Source organism: Rhinopithecus bieti, unplaced genomic scaffold (genome assembly GCF_001698545.2).
Source record: "Rhinopithecus bieti isolate Rb0 unplaced genomic scaffold, ASM169854v2 scaffold_72501, whole genome shotgun sequence".
Classification (NCBI taxonomy): Eukaryota; Metazoa; Chordata; class Mammalia; order Primates; family Cercopithecidae; genus Rhinopithecus; species Rhinopithecus bieti.
Window position 1 is genome coordinate 573412 of NW_016827507.1, and position 20730 is coordinate 594141.

The 20730-nt window shown below is 38.2% G+C and overlaps 1 protein-coding gene across 6 annotated transcripts in view; it reads right to left on the reverse strand.

The window, feature by feature from the left end:
* Positions 1 to 20730, reverse strand: part of KHDRBS3 (KH RNA binding domain containing, signal transduction associated 3) — a 200792-nt gene that overhangs the window by 61703 nt on the left and 118359 nt on the right. For all 6 annotated transcript variants that reach the window (XR_001883777.1, XR_001883778.1, XR_001883779.1 and 3 more), the window contains exon 6: positions 13286 to 13481. Coding sequence is in view for 2 of the 6 variants with exons in the window: in XM_017863819.1 (XP_017719308.1) it covers positions 13286 to 13481 (196 nt within the window). In the remaining 4 variants the exon portion in view is untranslated. The remainder of the gene's footprint in view (positions 1 to 13285; positions 13482 to 20730) is intronic.

Below are 20730 nucleotides of genomic sequence, written 5' to 3' on the forward strand. Positions count from 1 at the left end.
ATAGACATTTTGCTTCTTTCTAGGTTTTGCCTACAGGATTCTTACACACTCTTCCAGTGCACCTACATATGCATCTCTGGTGAGGAACTACCCAGAAGCAGGACTGCTAGGTCCTGGGGAGGGCTGTGCTCATAACAGACAGCCAAATGTACCAGACAGTTTTCCAAAGTGGCTGCAGCACTGTACATTCCCACAGCAGTGCACCGGAGTTCCTACTATGCCACATCCCAGTCCACAATTGAAAGTACCTTTTTAATTTTAGTCATTCCAGCACATGTGAATAGTACTGGATATTATAATTTTTATATATTACTGTCCAACATACAGCAAGAGTATGCCCTGAAAGACTGAGCTACATTGGTAAACTGAAGAATTAGATTTCTGCACCAACAACAATAAAATACTTATATATCACCTTTTATGTGTCAGGTATCAAGTACTTTCCACAAGATAACTTACCTCATCTTTATAACCTAACAATCTCATGTGATAAGTCCAAGTATTTCCATCTTTGAATTAGCAACTGAGGCACAGAACAGTTAAGCAATTTGAGTAAGGTCACACAGCAATTAAAGATAGGGCAAGGACTGTAAAGGCAGTCTGGCTCCCAACTTTGCTTTTAACCCCTATGATATACTGCCTGGCCCTGTAAAATTGAGGGCCAGACCCTGTACTGTAGTGAACTCTCCAGGATAATGCTACGCTATAAGAACATATCACGATGGCCAGCTGGCCTTCCACTTCTGTCACCCAGCCGGACAACGTGGTTCTATTTTATATCTGCTTTTTTATTTTATTTACTTTTAACCACTACAGTCCTGATTCCACATCCTGTTATGTACCTCACACTCTATTCTACCTATAAACAAAATGAATAGAATAAAAATGTATAAAGATAAAGATGATAATAAACCGCATCAATAATGGACATCACCAAAATTCTTCTGGCTGACTGCAGCACACTAAGATTCTCCCTGTGTCTACACCTTTAAATATCACATAGAGTCTGCGCAGGGAGTCCTCTTGGTTCCTCCTACCTGAGTGCTACTCATCCCCTTCCTGTTTGGTTTAAATGTTATCTCCTCTAAATTCTTACCACATTCCATCAAGCAGTTCTCTTTCCTGTTTGTTCCTCCCTATTCTTTGTACATAAGTCAATTATAGGTGTTCTAATTCTCAAGGTTAACTGTTTTGTCTCTGCATCAGGAAATCCAGGCTGGGCACAGTGGCTCACACCTGTAATCCCAGCACCTGTGGAAGCCGAGGCAGGAGGGTTGTTTGAGGCCAGGAGTCTGAGACCATTCTGGGTAACAAAGTGAGACCTTGTCTCTATAAAAAATAAGAAAATTAGCTGGGCACAGTGACACACATGGGGTGCCAGCTACTCAGAATGCTGAGGCCAAGGATCGCTGGAGTCCCGGACGCTGAGACTGCAGTGAGTTGTAACTGCGCCACTGCACTCCAGCCTGGGTGACAGAACAAGAGCTGTCTCAACCGAGAAAGAAAGAAATCTAACATTGAGTATTTACTATATACTGGGTCCTGTAGATCAAAAGGCATGGCTCCTACCTACCATTAATAACTTAGACTATAATGGAAAGTAGTAAGAAAAATAAAAGAGTACTTACATCACTCTAAGTACCTTAAATAAGATGTATACTTGTGGATCCAAATAACAGACTGACCACTTAAAATACACAAGTAATTATGAAAGAATTCAAAGTGAGGGTGATAACTACTGCAGGAGATCAGGCATGCCAACCCAAAATATGCCTCTTTAGCATAAAGATTATTTTGAGCTGAAGCTAATTGAGAATCAGCAGATTAAAAAAGCTCTCTGCCCTCTTATATCTGCATCAAAGCAAGACATAAATTTATAAAGGTAAAGGTTTTCCTCCTCCCTTTCTACCAGGAGGGACCAAGGTTGATCACAAAAAACAAGTTTATTTTGTTAAATTTATTTTAATTTTGCAGAGACAGGGTCTCAATATGCTGCCCAGCCTGGTCTTGAACTCCTGGCCTCAAGCAATCTTCCAACTCCGGCCTCCCAAAGTGCTGGGATTACAGGAGTAAGACACTGAGGCTCACAAAGATAACTTTGGACCCTTATTAGCCTGAGATGCCAACAGAGGAATCTACATAACAAACTTCCATTTATTTACCTTTCCAGAATTTGCTCTCCCTAGAGACTTACAGTCCTTTGCCTTTGTCTATCTAGTCATTTCTGCAAAAATTTACTGTTCCTTACGGAAGATGCTATATAAACCAGAGTTCTAAGCCACCTCTTCGAGATTTACTAATTCCCTGGGTATCTCTCACATATATATAAAATATGCATGTCAAAAAACTTGTTTTTCTTTTGGGTACGTTCCAGCTAAGAACTCAGAAGGTAGAGAGAAAATTATTTTTCCTCCCCAACACTATGTTCCTTCTTAGACTCTAATCTACTTAAAGGCAGAGACCGTGTTCTATGAACGCTGGTGTAAAACTAACATGGCAGGTTCTTGCAGAAAATCCATTATAACAAAGGAATACTCTAGTGGTTCACAAGTTCCTTTCCCTGCCTCTGCCCTAATTCACCTGAGGAATATGTTACATCTGTCACATCAGCTCAAATAAAACCATCATAGCTCAACAAACTTGGACGGACAAGCCTAATTATGACAGCAAAATTTGCTTTCCATGCCTTAATGACATTTTCATTTTAGAGCTTTCCGCTACCTTGATAAGGTGTTTGGTTGTTGTTTTAAAGTAGGAAGAAAAGAAACCAAAAACAAAAAAAACTTCCACATTCATAAGTTTTAAATCTGAACTTATTTCCTAAAGTCTTACATTTCTAAAATAAGTCAACCTTTCAAGCAATTTAGGCAAAAGATTGATTTGTGAGGCTTCTGATAGACATTTCAAGTAAATTGCATACTGCTCTTACCCTGGCTTCTGGTAAAATGAATATGAAAATTATAGAACCTTCATCTTTTATCTAAAATAAAAGGTGTCCCTAGGCTTTTCAATTCCATTTAAAATGCATTTTCATAAATAACCTTTTCACAATCTGTACTCTGTTTTAATTAAATTTCTCACTGTGGAAAACAAGATAATTGAAGCAGTTTTGAGATTAGTTAACTGTCAAATATTATGTGAGTAGTCACTGCATTGGGGAAATTTGCCGTCAGTACAACTCTCGTCTCTACAAAAATCCCCAAACTAGTCAAACAATTAAAGCTTCAGGTGAGCTCTAGCTTTCTAAAAAAAGTGAGAAGGATGACTTCCTTGAGTCCTTAAATAAAATCCACATTAAATAACAACATGTATACTAAAAAATACATTTCGTTTCCCCTAAAGACCTTCACTGATGTTCCTAGTCATCAAAATTTCAGAAGAGTTTATTCTTATCACGAAGAGAAAACAGTGGTCCCTCTATTCCCATGTACAGATGAGGGCACCATTTATGGTAGCAACAGTGGTTTCTTCAAGACAACTTTCATCTTACACAGCCTTAGTGAGTCATGACGCTGGGGAACACACAGACAAGGCAGGCCTGCTTGTACAACAGGAGGTTTAGATTTCTGCTCCTATTCAAAACTATCTCTTTGACTCTTTAAACCTGGATTAAGTTAACCAATGGCAGCTGTCCTACGAGGAAATAACATATCCTGCAGTAGTTGCAGAAGGATTGGTAAAACCAATTATTCCTTAATCATGTATCACTTGCTCAAAATTCTGTATAATAACTTTTATGTCCAAAGAGATTAAATAATTTTTCCCATGTATTTGTTAGCTTCTCCATTAGAATACATTGACAGGGTGCTGGAGCATGGCCTCTAGAGCCAGAACGCTGGGCTTTGAATTCTAGCTCTGCCCTAATAGGCTGTGTGACTTTGCAAAGGTACCTCATGCCTCCCTTAAGCAGGCACTACCATGACTCAGGAGATGATTTCAGGACGATTCCACGCTCTGTTCAACAAACATCTTACAGTTAGATAATCAAAGAACAAAAAATACCTGCTGAAGAAAACAGTTTTTGTATTCTTACAAGCTTGTATGACTACATTTAAAATGCTCTAGCATACTTACCTTTAAAGGTGATTAACCCATCAGCTCAGCCTCAAATGCTTAGAATTGATTACACAACACTGAGATATCAAGAGATATTAGTGAATAATAAGTACTTCTTATTAATAGAGAGCTGATGCAATCATAATTAAATGAGTTAGAAAATAGTACGATTAGAATTCCTAAGGCAATTTTAGTTTATACATCTTAAGTGATGGCAAGTCTGTATTTTTTAAATCTCATTTTGTAAAACACTTTTCAAGATGTTTTAGAATTCAAAAGGCTCACAGCTACTCATTTTTAGTTTGTTTCTACCATCATTAAAACATGTATTTGTTTATTCCGTAACTTACTTTTCAATTAAAGGTTTCTATTTGATGAAAACACAGTTTTACTTCAAAACCATCTTTAGGGTGAGAGTGGAAACAAAGTTTTGACAAAAATCCTCAATCCACTGCAGACTTCTTAAGTTGGAAAGAGGTTAAGAATGTCATTTAGACTAACCGGCTATCTATATATCCTCACCACTGTTTTGCAGATTAAAAGAAAATTCAGGCCCAGAAAGCTTAAATAGTGTGCATGGAAACACAACAGATGGCCACTCTGAAGACAGGGAGGTCAGAAACCAAGTACGGCCACACAGCACATGACAACACTTCGGTCACTACGGACCACATACAGGACAGCGGAGCCACAGATTATAATACCACATCTTTACTGTACCTTTTCCATGTTTAGACAGGTTTACAGACACAAATGCCCCATTGTGTCACAACTGTCTACAGCATTCAGTACAGTAACATGCTGTACAGGTTTGTTCCCTAAAAGCATATAGCCTAGGCGGGTAGTGGGCTCTACCATCTAAGTTTGTCTAAGAACACTCTATGGTGTTCACACAATGATGAAACTGCCTAATGATGCATTTCTCAGAATATAACTCTGTTGTTAAGGGAGACATGACTGTATTTTGCCTCTCAGAATAATAATCGTTATATTAAATTGCATTGTCTTTCATACTTATCAGTTCACAAAGTGGACCATGTTATGTCTGCTAAAACTTGTTTAAGATATACAAGTTTACTGCACTAAGTGTGCTGAAAAGTATACGTAACACATGGCATGACACAGAATTAGTTGGCATTGACAAAGGCCATGTTATCCATCCTCCACACATTTACTTAGTATCTCCAAAATGTCAGGTCCTGTGACAGACTGGGTATACTAAGATAAAACAAAGACATAGTTCCTTCCTTAAAGGATCCCACAGTCTACTGAGGACAAGGACAAGTAAGTAAGCATACAGGTGGGTACAATTTGTTAAAGGGACATGAAAGATGCTGCTAACTATGCTTGATTAGGTCCAGAAGGCTCCACGATCAAGGACTACAAATAGTAAACAGAGTTGGCATGGACAAAACAAGAAAGCATATTCCAAGAGAGCCAAGAGCTCAGGAAAACAGACAGTTTACAGTTCCTGCTATGTTTAAGGGACTGCAATTGGGATAGACTGAATGCAAAATGACAGTCAGTTAGTCAACAGGAGGGTGAACGACCTCAGGAAGGCCCTTAAACACAATGCAGAGGAGTCTCAAGTTTATCCTGAAGAGACTAAGATCCTTCTAAAATTTTCAACTAGTTCTCTTCCTTGTGGGGGGAGATGGAGGGCAGCAGCATACCCAATGTTAGATATTAGAAAGTACACTGGAAGTAGTACGAAGAATACATTATTTAAGGAAAGGAATGAGCTGGAGCAAGACTACAAGCAAAGGTGCAACTGAGGAGGCTATGACAACCTCTGTCTGTTGTGCATCCATCCATCCAAACTACCAGTATTTATTAAGTGACTACTATATGTTAGGTGCTAGGAATAAAATAGTGAACAAAAAGAGCATCGTAACAAAACCAACGGCAATGCAGATGAGCTTGAAATGAAACAGCTATTCACGAGGAACAAGTGAAAAGACTTGGTAGCTATTTGAATACAGAGAAGGAAGATGAAAGAATTAGACCTTGGGAGTCTGGTTAGATGGTAGTGCCATTCATCTTAACAAGAAACTCTGGGGAAGAATGAGGCCCTTTGTGTTGGTCTATATCACAGCTTTCAAAGTGCTTATAGGGCATTCAGGGAGAAGGGACCGTGAACAGATGATACCAGAGTTAGAAATTTAGATTTGGTAGTTTTGATACTATGATATAGCAAGACATGTATAGCTTGATTGTCTTCCACAGCTCCTGGCTCACAGTTACTAAAACCCCTGGAAGTCTCTAAGTAATAAGAGCAATAAAGGCGAAAGAAGGGCCTTTTGTTACTCATAGCAAGTCCCTTTCAATCACAGAAGAGTTTACATCAGTAAGATGACTTCCAGAAAGTCCTAAGGATAGAGGGGAGGTGGCTGGCTCTCAAGGGAACCATCTGTGTGATTAAAGGGTTGAAACTTGCTGCCCCATCTCTCATGTCCAGGGAGGGGAGGGGGCTGGAGATTGAGTCAATCGCTAATGGCCAATGATTTAATCAATTACATTTATGTAGTGATGCCTCCATTAAAAACTCCAACTGAAGGGGTTTGGAGTGCCTCCAGGCTGGGTGAAGACACGGAAGTGGCTTCCGGAGGGTGGCTGCCTGGAGAGGGCATGGAATGCCCTCCCCAACACCTTGCCCTACGCGTCTCTTCCATAAGACTGTTCCTGACCTGTATTCTTTCATAACAAATTAGCAATAGTAAGTACGCTACTTTCCTGAGTTCTGAGCCGTTCTAACAAATTATCAAACATGAGAAAGGCGTTGTGGGAATCTCCAATTTCCATCTAAGTCAGACATAAGTTGTGAGTAACCTGGGGGCCCACCAGTTGCAACTGGCATCTCAAGTGGGACTAAGCCTTTAACTGTAGGGTCTATGCTAACTCCTGGTAATCGGTTTCAGAATTAAACTGTAGGATACACAGTCGATGTCTGCAGAGAACTGAACACAACCCATACATACAGTGCAAAAGTGAAGTATTGAGAGCGGCAGTAAAGAGGAAATAGTTTTCCTTTCAGTAGCTAGTAACATGCAAGTGTTTAGGTAAAGTAATGGAAATGAAAAAGGTCTTACATAGATAATAAATAAAACTACCACACTGAGTGTTGGGGGATGCTGATTTATTCAGATTGTGTGTTTTCTTTGCATGTTGACCCTAAAACAATTTATAAAAAATGGTTTCACTTTAGAAATTCATATGTAAATTGGGCTCTGCCAGGACACACCAGGCATGCTTTTCTGTGTAATGACACCAGCACTTTAAATTATCAAAGCGCTCTCACTGAATGTGTACTGGGTTATCTTAATTTGTCAGTTATTTCATTATTTGGACATAAATAATAAATCAATGTTATTTTGGAAAAAAGGTACTTCTTGTTCTCCAAAAAAAGATGAGGAGTTAGTGTAATTATATCTAATTTTACTAAGTTAAAAGTAGAGCAGAAGGTCCCAAATTTATACTCAAATGACTGAAAAAACATCCATTATCTATTTTCTTCATTTTGGGAAAAAGTTAACCATGTTAAATTATCTTGTTTGAGCGTTATTCTGAAAAGGAGAATTACTGAGAGATGGATTTGGTGTTGCCAATGGCTAGTCTATCCTACTCAAATGGCTACTGTGTCATACGTATTCTTGTAACAATAATCAGAGTCAAATAGATTTATTTGCTAACAGGTGTTCATCTCAATGAAGCACACTCAGGGAATATTTTGTTACAGTGACTCCAATGAAGAACAGTTGGCTCAGATGACAATATAAATGATCAAATATCTTCACCAACTCACCTTGAGAATTATCAGACGAATTTCAATAGGCACATTTTACAAGGAAATACCTGTAAATTATCAAGTTTTCTCACTTTGGCTAATAAAGCAGTACACTTTCTAAAACAGGCATAATATAACTAAAAATAATTAGAACAGATACAGCTAAGTTTTTCTTGGGCCTAAAACGGTATCAGAATACTTGCAGTACACATAATCTGAAAATCACTGAGTATCTTAAAGACTGAAATGCATACTTTCTGAAAAATGCAGCTATTGTGGCAGGATTTTAAAAAATAGAATATTCCTCATTTTGTTTAAGTAAACCACTGATGTGATCTTTTTTCAGGTTTTATTCTGGAAATAATGGCCTCGGATAGTAGATTTTAAATGAAAGTTGATGAAAAGTAAACTGAGTTGGTTTGATATAGCCAAACACATTGTATAGAAATCAAACCTTTATCACTGGATACATTCCCAGGAGATTTTTAAAAATTACGTTTCTGAGTTCCAAAGAAATGACAAGCCCTTTTCAGAGACACAGATATTGTGAAATTCTTAAATGAAAGTGTTATTCTTATTTTTGCCATTAAATGTATTAGCAGTGCTTTGTTCACGTGTTCATTTTTTTTACTCCGAACATCATCCCTTTCTTCCTAACAGTTCATTTCCATTTACCTACTTTGGGTAGCTTAAAACCAGGGAATTACTGAATCACAAGGAACACAGAGGTTATTTCGTTCAGTGTCCTATAATCCCTTTCATGGCATTTGCTGGCATTGATGAAGGGAACACACAGCATCTGTTACACTTTCTCCAAAGATGAAGAGATTTTATTTATAATCTTGGCTAGTGGGAACACTGATTCTTTGGTTTTGTTTTTTAAAGTACTGGTTTTTCACGACAGAACATAGGTGTTGAACTTTGAATCCTGAATCTGCTCCTTCTTTACCAGTCCTGTGACTTTGGGCAAGGCACTTAACTTCTTTGATCTTAAATTCTCATTTGTACAATAGAGATCATAGTAGGTAGTTATAAGGAAAACGTGACATATATCAAAGTGCCTTGTGGAGAGCAGTTTCTCATCAAATAGTACATCCTTCTTGAAAGCCCCTTTTTATACTGAGAGGAGACTTACAGTAGGTTTTTCAGTTCCTTTAGGAGCTAACAAAATTAATCTTACTCATTTGTAACCTTTGACTACCTGTCCAGGGCTAGAAGACAACAGTAACTTAAGAAAGTTATTTTTTCAAATACTATCATATTTCTTCCCATCACATGCTTTTACTAGTAACTTGGAAAAAAATCAATGGTAATCTTCATCTGAACAATGTATCAAGTCTCTGGATAGGGTTGTTCAGTCCAACAAACATTTACTAAGTGCTTACAACGTGTCAAAAACTGAGCCAGAGATTAACCTAGAGATACAGAATTTTTCCTTAGAAGTTAATAATCCTTTGAAAACTAGACATATTCTGAATGACTGTGCTACATAGCGATATGCTAAATATTATGTTACATATAAATTGCTATGTGAATAAAACTGAAAAGTCACACAGAACGCATCTGTGGTGGGTTCTCCGCAGGAGACAGTTTTTGTTTTGTTTTGTTTTGTTTTGTTTTGTTTTGAGACGGAGTCTTGCTCTGTCGCCCAGGCTGGAGTGCAGTGATCGGATCTCAGCTCACTGCAAGCTCCGCCTCCCGGGTTTACGCCATTCTCCTGCCTCAGCCTCCCGAGTAGCTGGGACTATAGGCGCCCGCCACCTCGCCCGGCTAGTTTTTTGTATTTTTTAGTAGAGACGGGGTTTCACCGTGTTAGCCAGGAGGGTCTCGATCTCCTGACCTCGTGATCCGCCCGCCTCGGCCTCCCAAAGTGCTGGGATTACAGGCTTGAGCCACCGCGCCCGGCCAGGAGACAGTTTTTAAAAACCGTCTTGTGACCATTCATTCATTCAGTAAATACTTACTAAAGACCTACTATGTGCCAGACACCATATACTAGTTATTGGGAATAAAAAGGTGAAGTGTGGTGGTTAGAAGGTAGGGGAGGAAGGTGGAGAGTGCCTACGCTCATGGAATTTAGAATCTAATTTATGATGTTCTAGTTCCAAGTAATAATTTTAGTATACTCAAAGATGGTCATCTTTCCCATTTGATACAAGAATGAATAACCATTTATTTGTGTTACAGCTCCTTGGTTTTCTAAGTTGGGTATCTCACAATATACCCACCCTATCTAAAATCCTAGAAACAAAGAAACAAAAAAAATTTTTTTTTTGAGATGGAGTCTTACTGTTACCCAGGCTGGGGTGCAGTGGGGTGATCACAACTCACTGCAACCTCCACCTCCTGGGTTCAAGTGATTCTCCCACCTCAGCCTACCAAGTAGGTGGGATTACAGGTGTGAATCACTACACTCGGCTAATTTTTCTTTTTTTTTTTGTAGAGATGAGGTTTCACTATGTTGGCCACACTGGTCTTGAACTCCTGACCTCAAGTGCCCATCTTAGCCTCCGAAAGTGCTAGGATTACAAGTGTGAGCCATCGCACCGAGCCCAACATAAAAAAAAAACTTTTTAAGAAGAGTTTACTTCCCACTCCCCCTACCATGTTGTAAAACTAAGCGGGATGGGTGAGTAATCTTTAGGATTTCAAACAGTTGAGACCAATGGCCAATGTCTGAAGCTATGCTAGAGGCTGCAAGCTGTATTAGAAAAGTTGGAACTACAAAACTCATTTAAAACTGGGTCAGTGGAGGAAGATGAGGTCAAAAGGGTATACCTGGGAGGCAGTGCTACTGATGGCAAGCCACTGTAAGCGAGTTGAAGAGCTTTATCTACTCCTTATACCAAGTACCAGCAAAGTTTGTTATATACAGTGAAGCTTTTACTATACTGAAAAAGCCACTGAAGCTTCACCATAACTGTGCCAAGGCAGCTTACAAAATGCTAGGCTAAATGAGGAAAATCTTTCCTCTTGACTAGTGATCTTAAAAGGCAATGCCAGGAATAATAGATGCTAAATCAAGTGGGAAGGCTATAACATTTGTCATCTGAACCCTTCACGACGGTAATTCAAGTCGGGGAAGGAGGTGCACTCATGATGGTATTTCTTTTCCTTTGGTGTCCCACTACACCACCCAAAGCACACCTGGAAAGCATACAGCTGTTTTATGTATGCAAGACTTGTTGTTGTATGAAGTTGATAAAATTGCAAATGCTGCATTCCGGCCAAATTAGAACACTTGTGGATGTGGCCATCAGTTATTTGAAGTCTATACTACCGTGTGACAGAAAGAGCACCGGCTCTGTGTTGAAATCACAGCTGCAGTAACAGTCAGTGCCTGGAAGAGTGCCAGGCATGAGTGAGTGTGGGAATCAAACAATGAAGGTTGACTTTTTCCTTTAGAGCTCTTAAACCTTTGTCTGGTCTGGAAAGACACAGATAATCTTCTACAGGGCCACTATCCCATTATCCTTGGTAGCAGATGGAAAAGGGAGTAAATTAATCCTACAGAATACTTCTCAATTCAATTGTTTTAATGCCTTTCCTATCATTTACAAAAAAAAAAATAAAAAATAAATAAAAATAAAAAAATCAAAAGTACAGGCAGTAAACCCAAATGTCTTGAATGTCTCTTGCTTTTGCTTTTCCTCCTTTGGACTTTTATCTTTCAAGAATTTTTCAGTTTTATTAATCTATATAACTTATTTCCAGACTCTAATAATTAGAGTATACATGCTGAGACAGACAACATGTGTGTCTGGCTCACATGGTAGAAATCCAATCTTTATTGAATAGAAAGATGAATACATGTAATAGAGGCAACAGTTCTTTCTGAAATAAGTGGATTACGAAGCCCAAAAAGTTAAATATCTTGCCTAACTGATACTGAAATTTATGGTAAAATGGGGTATAGGATCCAGGTTTCCCCCACAACCTGCCTGGTAATTTCTTCTACATCATCCAACCACATCTGTATTAAATCTAAACCTAAGAGAAATCAATGTAAGCCAAAGTAGAAACGAACAGACACTGGGCCTACCTAAAAGGAATTTAAGATTTCCTCTCCTTTATAGTCTCTGCTACTTTCAGGAGACTCAGCATTTATGGAACAGCTGAGGCATAATTATTATTGTCATCTGGTGAGAATATTAGGAAGTAGGAACACTTCTAACTGTAAGGAAATCAAAGAAAAGAGAGAAACCACATCCTTCCTCGACTGATTAACAAACTTGTAAAACTTTTATGGGATTTGTTAAAATATAATTCAGCGAGTTCCCAGCATGCACTCTCTCCCAAGTATAAAGGGAGAAAAGCTATTCATTCCTGCCCTTCCAGAGGTTCACAAGCTAGGTGGGAGAGAGAAATGTAAGAACTGTAGTAATGCTCAATAGGTTGGCTATTACCACCTCTAAATTTCCCTAGCAATGGCTGACCTAAGTCTGGAAGGACACAAGGAGAGAGTCAAATGAAACATGAGAAGACCACCTTAGGCTGAGGAGGCAGTATGAGCAAAGGTCTGGAAGACTAAGATGACACAGAATGTTCAGGGAATTACGAAACCTTAAACACGTCCAAGACAAAGACTTTGATCTTACCAGTGGCCACACAGATGAGGCTGAAGAGGTTGTCTGAGGCCCAGGGGGTTACTGCAACCTTCTAGAAACTATGCAAAGAGGCACAGAGCACCTAGCAAGAGATCTCTCCTAAAGTAAAACATGAAAACCTACTGGTTCTTGTATTTTATCATTGTTACTGCTTCCCTTTCATTGACAACAGTTCATATACTCTTACTTTAATAATTTCAATTATTAATATGAATCACCTATCCATTGCTTCTTATTTTCTTCATTTATGGTAAATGAGGACACCAAAGAATTCCGTTCCCCCTCAACTTTTGCGGTTATAATTCTCTCTTATGTTAAGTCAGTCTATGAATTATATCAAAAAATCAGCGAATGAAAATGAAAACTGATTTGCACTAATTGAAAATACAGAACTTTTGTTTTCTTCACTGAAAAGAATTTCCACTAAGAATCCATACTCAGTAGCGTAGCTTAAAAGGAAACAGTTGAGGGTGAAACCATCTTGGTATACGCAGGCAATTATTTTTTAAATGACTGAAGGATTCAGGAGTGAAATATGGAAGAATGTTACATTAAACTCTTATAAGGGCTTGAAAATATGTGTCTCCTGAACCTTAGTCTTACACCACCACCCAAATTCCTCTTCCATACCTTAAACTACTTGATGAAAAAGATCAGGCCATTTTTATACCTCTAGTATTAAGTACTTCTTTAGCATTCAATAAATATTTGCTGAACCAAAGTATAATACTCAAGAACCAAAACAAGGTGAGGGAGGGTATGTGGGTACAATATCCAGTGCTAAGTCTGGATTAAGTCAATCTGATCAACAAGGCTGTTGTCTGACACCTTCACTTACATATTCTCCGTAAGTCTCTTGTGTTGGGGGTGGCGGTGGAGGTCTGTACCCAGTTGGGGGGACTCCTCTTGCCCTGGGAGTGAGAAGTCCTCTTCCCCGACTCACTGGCCCTCGGGTGGACAGGACTCCTCTGGGAGTTGGCGTCCCTCGTGGTACTACAACTCCAACTGGCCGTGCTGTAACTCCTCCCCTTCCCCTGTAACCAAGAGGGTCAAATTAGCAATATCTATCATAGTCTCTAACATTCTGTTATTCACATATATTTATACCTCAGAAACAAAATCAAAGTTCTATATTTTTGTAAAAAGGAACAAGGAGCAAAGAACTAAAGCAAACATGAAACAGGTATCTACAAAAGGAAATCAAGTCATTTAGGCAGTTCGTCTGGCAACAATATAGAAGAAGTCTGGAGTCAATCTCTGGTCAGTATCCAGAGTAGGAAACTGTGATATTTGGAGAAGCCACATGCACCCAAGACTTCTATATGATGCCATGCCAGGATTACACCCAAACTCCACTCCCACACTATGAAGTGTGCCTTTTCTTGCTTATATCAGGACAAGGAAACTGAGGCTTAGAGATTTTAAAACTGTCCCAGAACAGCTGTGAGCAAAGTCAGAGGCCAAAATATATGCTACAATTCCATCAGAGAGGGAAAAATAAAATGTACTTTCCTGAATAATGTATCAACAACATGGTAATAAAACAACATTAAGTTAACACAGGCATTTTCTGAGGTAGAATTCAACATATTCATGTATTTCTAATGTAAATCATGAGACTTCAAGTCAGCAAGGAAGGAGGTGGCTCTATCAAGAATGGCTCCACAGAAGCAAAAACCCGAGAAAATATAAGGACAGAAAAGTGTGGCTACTCCAGATAATACAGACACAGTATGATGCACCTCATCCGGACAAGGCCCTCCAGCGAGAACCGTAGCTGGCAGGGCTGGCTGCCTACAGACCAGCTTCCTCCTCCTTCAGTGTGTCTGGGATAGCGAACACGCAGTTAAAGACTCATTTTCCAAAAATAGCAAATTATCAAAACCCAAAGCTGGACTTTGAAAAGACTGATAAAATTGATAAACCTCTAGACAGGCTAAATAAGAGAAAAACAAAAAAAAAAGCCCAAACACCAGTATCAGAAATGAAGAGGGTTTCGGCCGGGTGTGATGGCTCAGGCCTGTAATTTCAGCACTTTGGGAGGCGAAGGCAGGTAGATCACCTGAGGTCAAGAGTTCAAGACCAGCCTGGTCAACATGACAAAACCCCATCTCTACTAAAAATACAAAAATTAGCTGGGCACAGTGGCGTGTGCCTATAGTCCCAGCTACTCGGGAGGCTGAGGAACGAGAATCACTTGAACCCAAGAGGCTGAGGTTACAGTGAACCAGGATCACACCACTGCACTCCAGCCTGGGCGACAGACTCTGTCTCAAAAAAAAAAAGAATAATGAAGAAATACCATGAACAACTCCAAGCTCACACATTTTTTAACTTACATGAATGTGAGTGATTCTGATTCATAATGACCAACACAAAAAGAATTAAATAATCTGAATGGGCTTATGTCTATTAAATAAATTTAATCAATAGTCAATAACCTTCCAAAAAAGAAAGCATCAACTCCACATGGTTTCAATCAATTCTATCAAATATTAAAGAATGAAATGATGCCAGTTCTCTATAATCTTGTCCAAAAAATAAAAGCAGAGGGAACACTTCCTAACTCAATCTGTGGGGCTGGTCATTGGAAGTGCCTCCTGAAAAGTATTTCTACATTACTCGTCAGAGGCTGGGACCAGTCTGGGCCAGCCAGGGAGGCCAGAGGTGACTGTCCCCAGCCTGTTCTTGAGCACTGGTTGGGACCTGACAAAGGAAGTATCCCTCAAAAATACTTAATCACCCTCAGAGGCTACAACTGGCCAGAGATGGGGCCAGCCCAACTGCTCGGTGACCTGCTTAGGATGAGACATATGGTCTGAGGGGGAACAAGAATAAGGCCTCCCCATAACCAATATGGATAAAGACAGTCGAAAGTGAAGAAATAGAAATCAGCAGCTCTCGTGAACACAGGTACAAAAATTCTTAAAAATATTAGTAAACTCCATTCTATAATGTATTAAAAGAATTATACACCATAACCAAGTAGGATTTATTCCAGGTACACAAGGTTGATTTAATATTAGAAAATCAATGTAGTCTACCACATCAACAAGGCTAAAGTAGAAAAATAATGTGATCATATAAATAGAGCAGAAAAAGGATGCGGCCAACGGCGACACTCATTTCTAACAACTTTCAGAATATTTCCTCAAGTTGAAAAAGAACATCGGGCAGGAGTGGTGGCTCACACGTGTAATCCCAGCACTTTGTGAGGCCAAGGTGGGTGGATCACTTGAGATCAGGAGTTCCAGACCAGCATGACCAACATGGTGAAACCCCGTCTCTACTGAAAAAAGACAAAAACTAGCCAGGCATGGTGGTATATGCCTGTAATCCCAGCGACTAAGGCTGAGGCATGAGAATTACTTGAACCTGGGAGGCAGAGGTTGCAGTGAGCCTAGATGGCAACACCTAGATGCACTCCAGCCTGGGCGATAGAGCGAGACTATCTCAAGAGAAAACGGAACATGTACAGCAAAGCTACAACATATTGAATTGTGAGAAACTGAATGTGTTCCCCTTAAGATTGGGAACAAGGCAAGGATGTCTATTCTCACAACTACTATTCAACACTATACTATAAGTCCTACCTACATCAATAGGACAAGAAAAGTAAATAAAACTTACACAGATTTTGAAGAAAAAAGTAAAACTTCCTTTGTTCACAGGTGACATCATTGGCTACGTAAAAAAATTCCCCCAAATAGTCCAAAAAACCTCCCAAACTCCACACCTACTCCTATACTTAATAAGCTAGTAAAACAAGGAATAAAAGGTTACTAGTCAAATGCTTTCCTACATACCAGCAATAAACAGGTGGAATTTAGATTAAGAACATAAAAACATTTACTGAAGCCACAAAAAAATTGCATGTTTTGGTACAAATTTAATAAAATATGTAGAGCATTCCTTTGTAGAAAACTACAAAACTCTGATGGAAGAACTCAAAGGAGTCACATCCATGTTCATGGTCATAATATTGTTAAGATGCCAGTTCTTCCCAACTAATCCACAGATTCAACGCAATCCCAATCAAAATCTCAGCAAGCGATATATTTTTAGATATTGACAAACATTTTCTAAAGTACACATGGAAAGGCAAAAGACCCAGAACAGACAACACAATACTGAGAAGAAAAACAATGTTGGAAGACTCATAATGTATAATTTCAAGACTTATTAAAAAGCTACAACCAACACGGCATTGTATTAGCGAAAGAAAAGACACAGATCAATGGAACAAAATACAAAGCCCAGAAACTGACCCTCAGAAATATAGTCAACTGATTACTGACAAAGGAGCAAAGACAATTCAATGGAAAATGTTTTTTTCAACAAATGGTATAGGAACAAGTGAATATCAACAAACCAAAAAAAAAAAAAAAAAGTAGACACCTAGACACAGACCTCACATCTTTCACAAAAATCAACTCAAAATGTATCTTAAAACCAAATATGAAATATAAAACTTATAGAAGAAAGCATAGAAGAAAATCTGTATTATATTAGTTTGGTGAAGAGTTTTGAGATATAATATCAAAAAAAGTCCTTGAAAGAAAAATGGTAAGTTCAACTTTATTAAAATTATAGACTTCTGCTTTGTGTAGGACACTATTAAAAGATAAAGAGACAAGCCACAGAAAGGAAGAAAATATTTGGGAAACATGTTAGCTGATAAAGGATTTGTATCCAAAACACAGAAAAAACTTTTATAACTCAACAATGAGAAAGCAAATGGCCCACTTAAAAAGCAGGCAAAATACTTGAACACACAGCTAACCAAAGAAGATTTACAGATGGCAGATAACCAAATAAAGATGTTCAACATCATTTGTCACTAGGGAATTCAAACTAAAACAAAAGTGAGATACCACTTCGTACCTATTAAAATGACTAAAATAAATACCTGAATACACCAAGTGTTGGTGAGGATATGAAAAACATAAACTTTCATTCCTGCCTGGAATGCAACATAGTATATAGCCACTTAGAAAGACAGTTTGGCAATTTCTCACAAAGCTAAACATAGCCTTATTGTGCAATATAGCAGTTTGTTCCTAGGTTTTTACCCAACGGATCTGAAAACTTATGCCTACATAAAACCTTGCACATAAATGTTTATAGCAGCTTTATTCACAGCAACCAAGATGCCCTTCGATAGATGAAAAGATAAGCAAACTGGGTTACATGCATACAACAGCAAATGATTCAGCAGTAGAAAGAAATGAGCTAAAAATCCACAAAAACTAGGAATAAATCTTAAATGCACATTTCTAAGTGAAAGAAGCCACTCTGGAAAGGCTATATAATGTATGCTTTTCAACTATATGACATACTGAAAATACTAAAACTAGAGAGATGGTTAAAAAAAAAAAAAATCAGTAGTTAACACAGGTTAAGAGGTGGAGGGAAGGTTGAGTGACTAGAGCTTAGGGTGATAAAACTATTCTGTATGAAACCAAAATGACAGTGAATACATGACACAAAGCATTTGTCAAAACCCAAAGAACTTCACAGCACAGAGAGTGAATTTTCATGTTTGCACACTAAAAATCACAATATTACTGAGGAAGTAGGAGACTCTCAGGATGCAATGCTGAATGTGAACAAACATTTTAACTAGATTAAAGCATATGAAAACAACCTTAATGAAGGGGCTGAAGAAAAGTAAACTTCGAAATGAGATAAGTCTGTCAGACTTAAGGTAAAAAATAAATAAATAAATAAATAAGCACTGTACTAGTTGATGAAGTTATTTTCTACAGGAAGAAGTGTGAGTACGGGTTAACCATTCTGATATCACTGTACATGTATCCTGGAACACAGTAACTAAATAAAAGAATGGTGGGAGCCAGTTTCTTAAGTTGGAGTGGAGTGGTAAGAAAAGGGAAGAGGCTATAAAGGTCAATGTGCGAATGGATTAAAATCAGAGACATCAGTATGAACTCATGTCTAGTTTACTATATTTACAGATGGTTAAATAAAGAAATATGCATAAATATGTGTATATACATAGGTTAGTACATACACATATATGTCCATTCTATGTCAGCTGAGAAAGTACAGACCTCAGCACATCCCTGAAACAATAAGCAGAACCAGCACCCTGATCTTGCTTTCTAATACTATACTGCAATAAATGGAACCTGAGCTTCTTGGAGAAATGATTGATTTTAGGACTGGAGGTAGAAATATGTAAGACTAGTCTGGAGCAACGTGTAGTGCCAGAAAGAAAGTGCTTAAAAAAAAAAAAAGAAAGAAAAGAATAAAACCCACAAATTACGGGTGTGTGTCAAAGCCAACTGAAAGAACTCCCAATGGCCAAAGCTGAGACAATCTGAGCAAGAAAAGACAGTGGTACCGAATTGTATCACAATGTATAAAATTAATATCCACGAGTCCACACTGATAGAAATGACTGAATCAATCAATCGATACAGAGGGGAGAGGGGACAAATCCTCCAGATAATTTTTGTAGATATTCCACCTAGGGGAAGTGAATTTTAATTCCCCACTTCTTAATTAGGCGTTCCCCATACTGACTTCCTTTTAAAGGACATAGTAAGGAAAGAAAGAAAAATGAGGAATTTGACAGTGGAGAAACTTGACAAGCATGACCTCGGCTAGTGATCAAGGTAACATGAGCGTAAGTCACGTGGACAGTATGTATACTTGATATGATGCGGCAAACATGGCATTTTACCTCTGTGGTTTTAGTTCCCCAAACTCATAAACCCAGGTTAATGATGAAAAAAAATCTGAAAAATCCCCATTGAGAAACATCTTAGAAAAAACCTGATTAGTACTCCTCAAAACTGGTAATATCATCAAAACAAACAAGTCTAAGAAACTGTCACAGCCAAGGGGAGCCTAAAGAGACAGGACAACTCAACGTGATGTTGTATTCCGGGGATTCTGGAACAGAAAAAGGACACTAGGTAAAAATTAAGGAAACCTGAAATGGACTATAGTTAATACTGTACCAATACTGTCGATAATATAGTTAACAATGTGTCAATATTGGTTCATAAACTGAAATAAGTGAGCCATGCTAATAATGTAAGATGTTAATAACAGAGAAAAACCAGAAGAAGGATATAGGAAAACTCTCTGTACTACTTTTTCAATCTTTCTGTAAAGCTAAAACTTTTCTAAAATACTAAGTACATTAAAAAAAATCTCAATTTTGCAGCTTCCTTGCAGCTATGGTGATCCAGTTCTGGCCAATAAGATATCAATCAGCACTGAGATTTATGGGAAGCTCTTTGGAACTACATAGCTGGCATTCTCTCTTCTCTTTCACTCTTTTCTTCCTGCAGACATGTTTGTAAGGGCAGCAGGCTTGAAGGAAAAAGTGAAAGGCTAAGAAAAGCACAGTCACAAGCTCTGGAGCTGGGGAAGCGCAGTGCGGCATTGCTGCACGGGTTTTAAGTGGGGCAGGGGAAGGACGTGATATTTCTACTGGGTTAAGCCACTACAGTTGCATTTGATAGCAGCAGTTGAGCCTAATCTTAACATGTCTAATGCAGTCAAAAGGAAAAAAAAACCACTTTTTCTTCATCTCACCCTCAGGTAACCCTTTAATGACTATTGTAAATTAGGTCTTTGGTTTAAAATCCTAGACCATAAAAATTGGTACAGTAAAATAGTTATCATGAGCAAAACACTGGAATCAGATTTTGATTCAATTCCTCATGTACTTACTAGCTTAACATCGACCTGCCAGTTAGCACTCAAACTAATCAAGAGTCTGAACTTTACACATCAGTTTCCTCAATTGTGAAATTAGGCTAAATATAGAGCCCACTTTTGTGTTATTAGGAGAGAAACATGAGACAATGCATATAAAGTGTTTTGAATTTTTACTGACTCAATAAAAATCAAGTTTATTTAAACTACAATCACTCTGAACTGTAATGATGATATAACTTCTGTAGTGTCTTACTCATCTTTGTGTATCTCCAGTATATGTATCTAGAAAAATCTTCAACACAATTAGAGGACAGAGTAGTTTGTAGCTATAGTATGTCTAACTCCTTTGTGACATTTTCATTAATTAGTGTATATTTAAACTAATCAAGGCTTCCTGTTTCCTTTTCCAATATCCAGGATTGCCATCCAAGGTACTGTATGAATTACAAAATATTCAATATGCTTCTTGAATATATAAATGTATATCTTTTATCAAATTGGAAGACATACATTTATATATTCAAGAAGCCCACACTTCTCTTCCGCAATCATTGACATGGTTGGTTACGTCCCACTGGTGTATGAAAT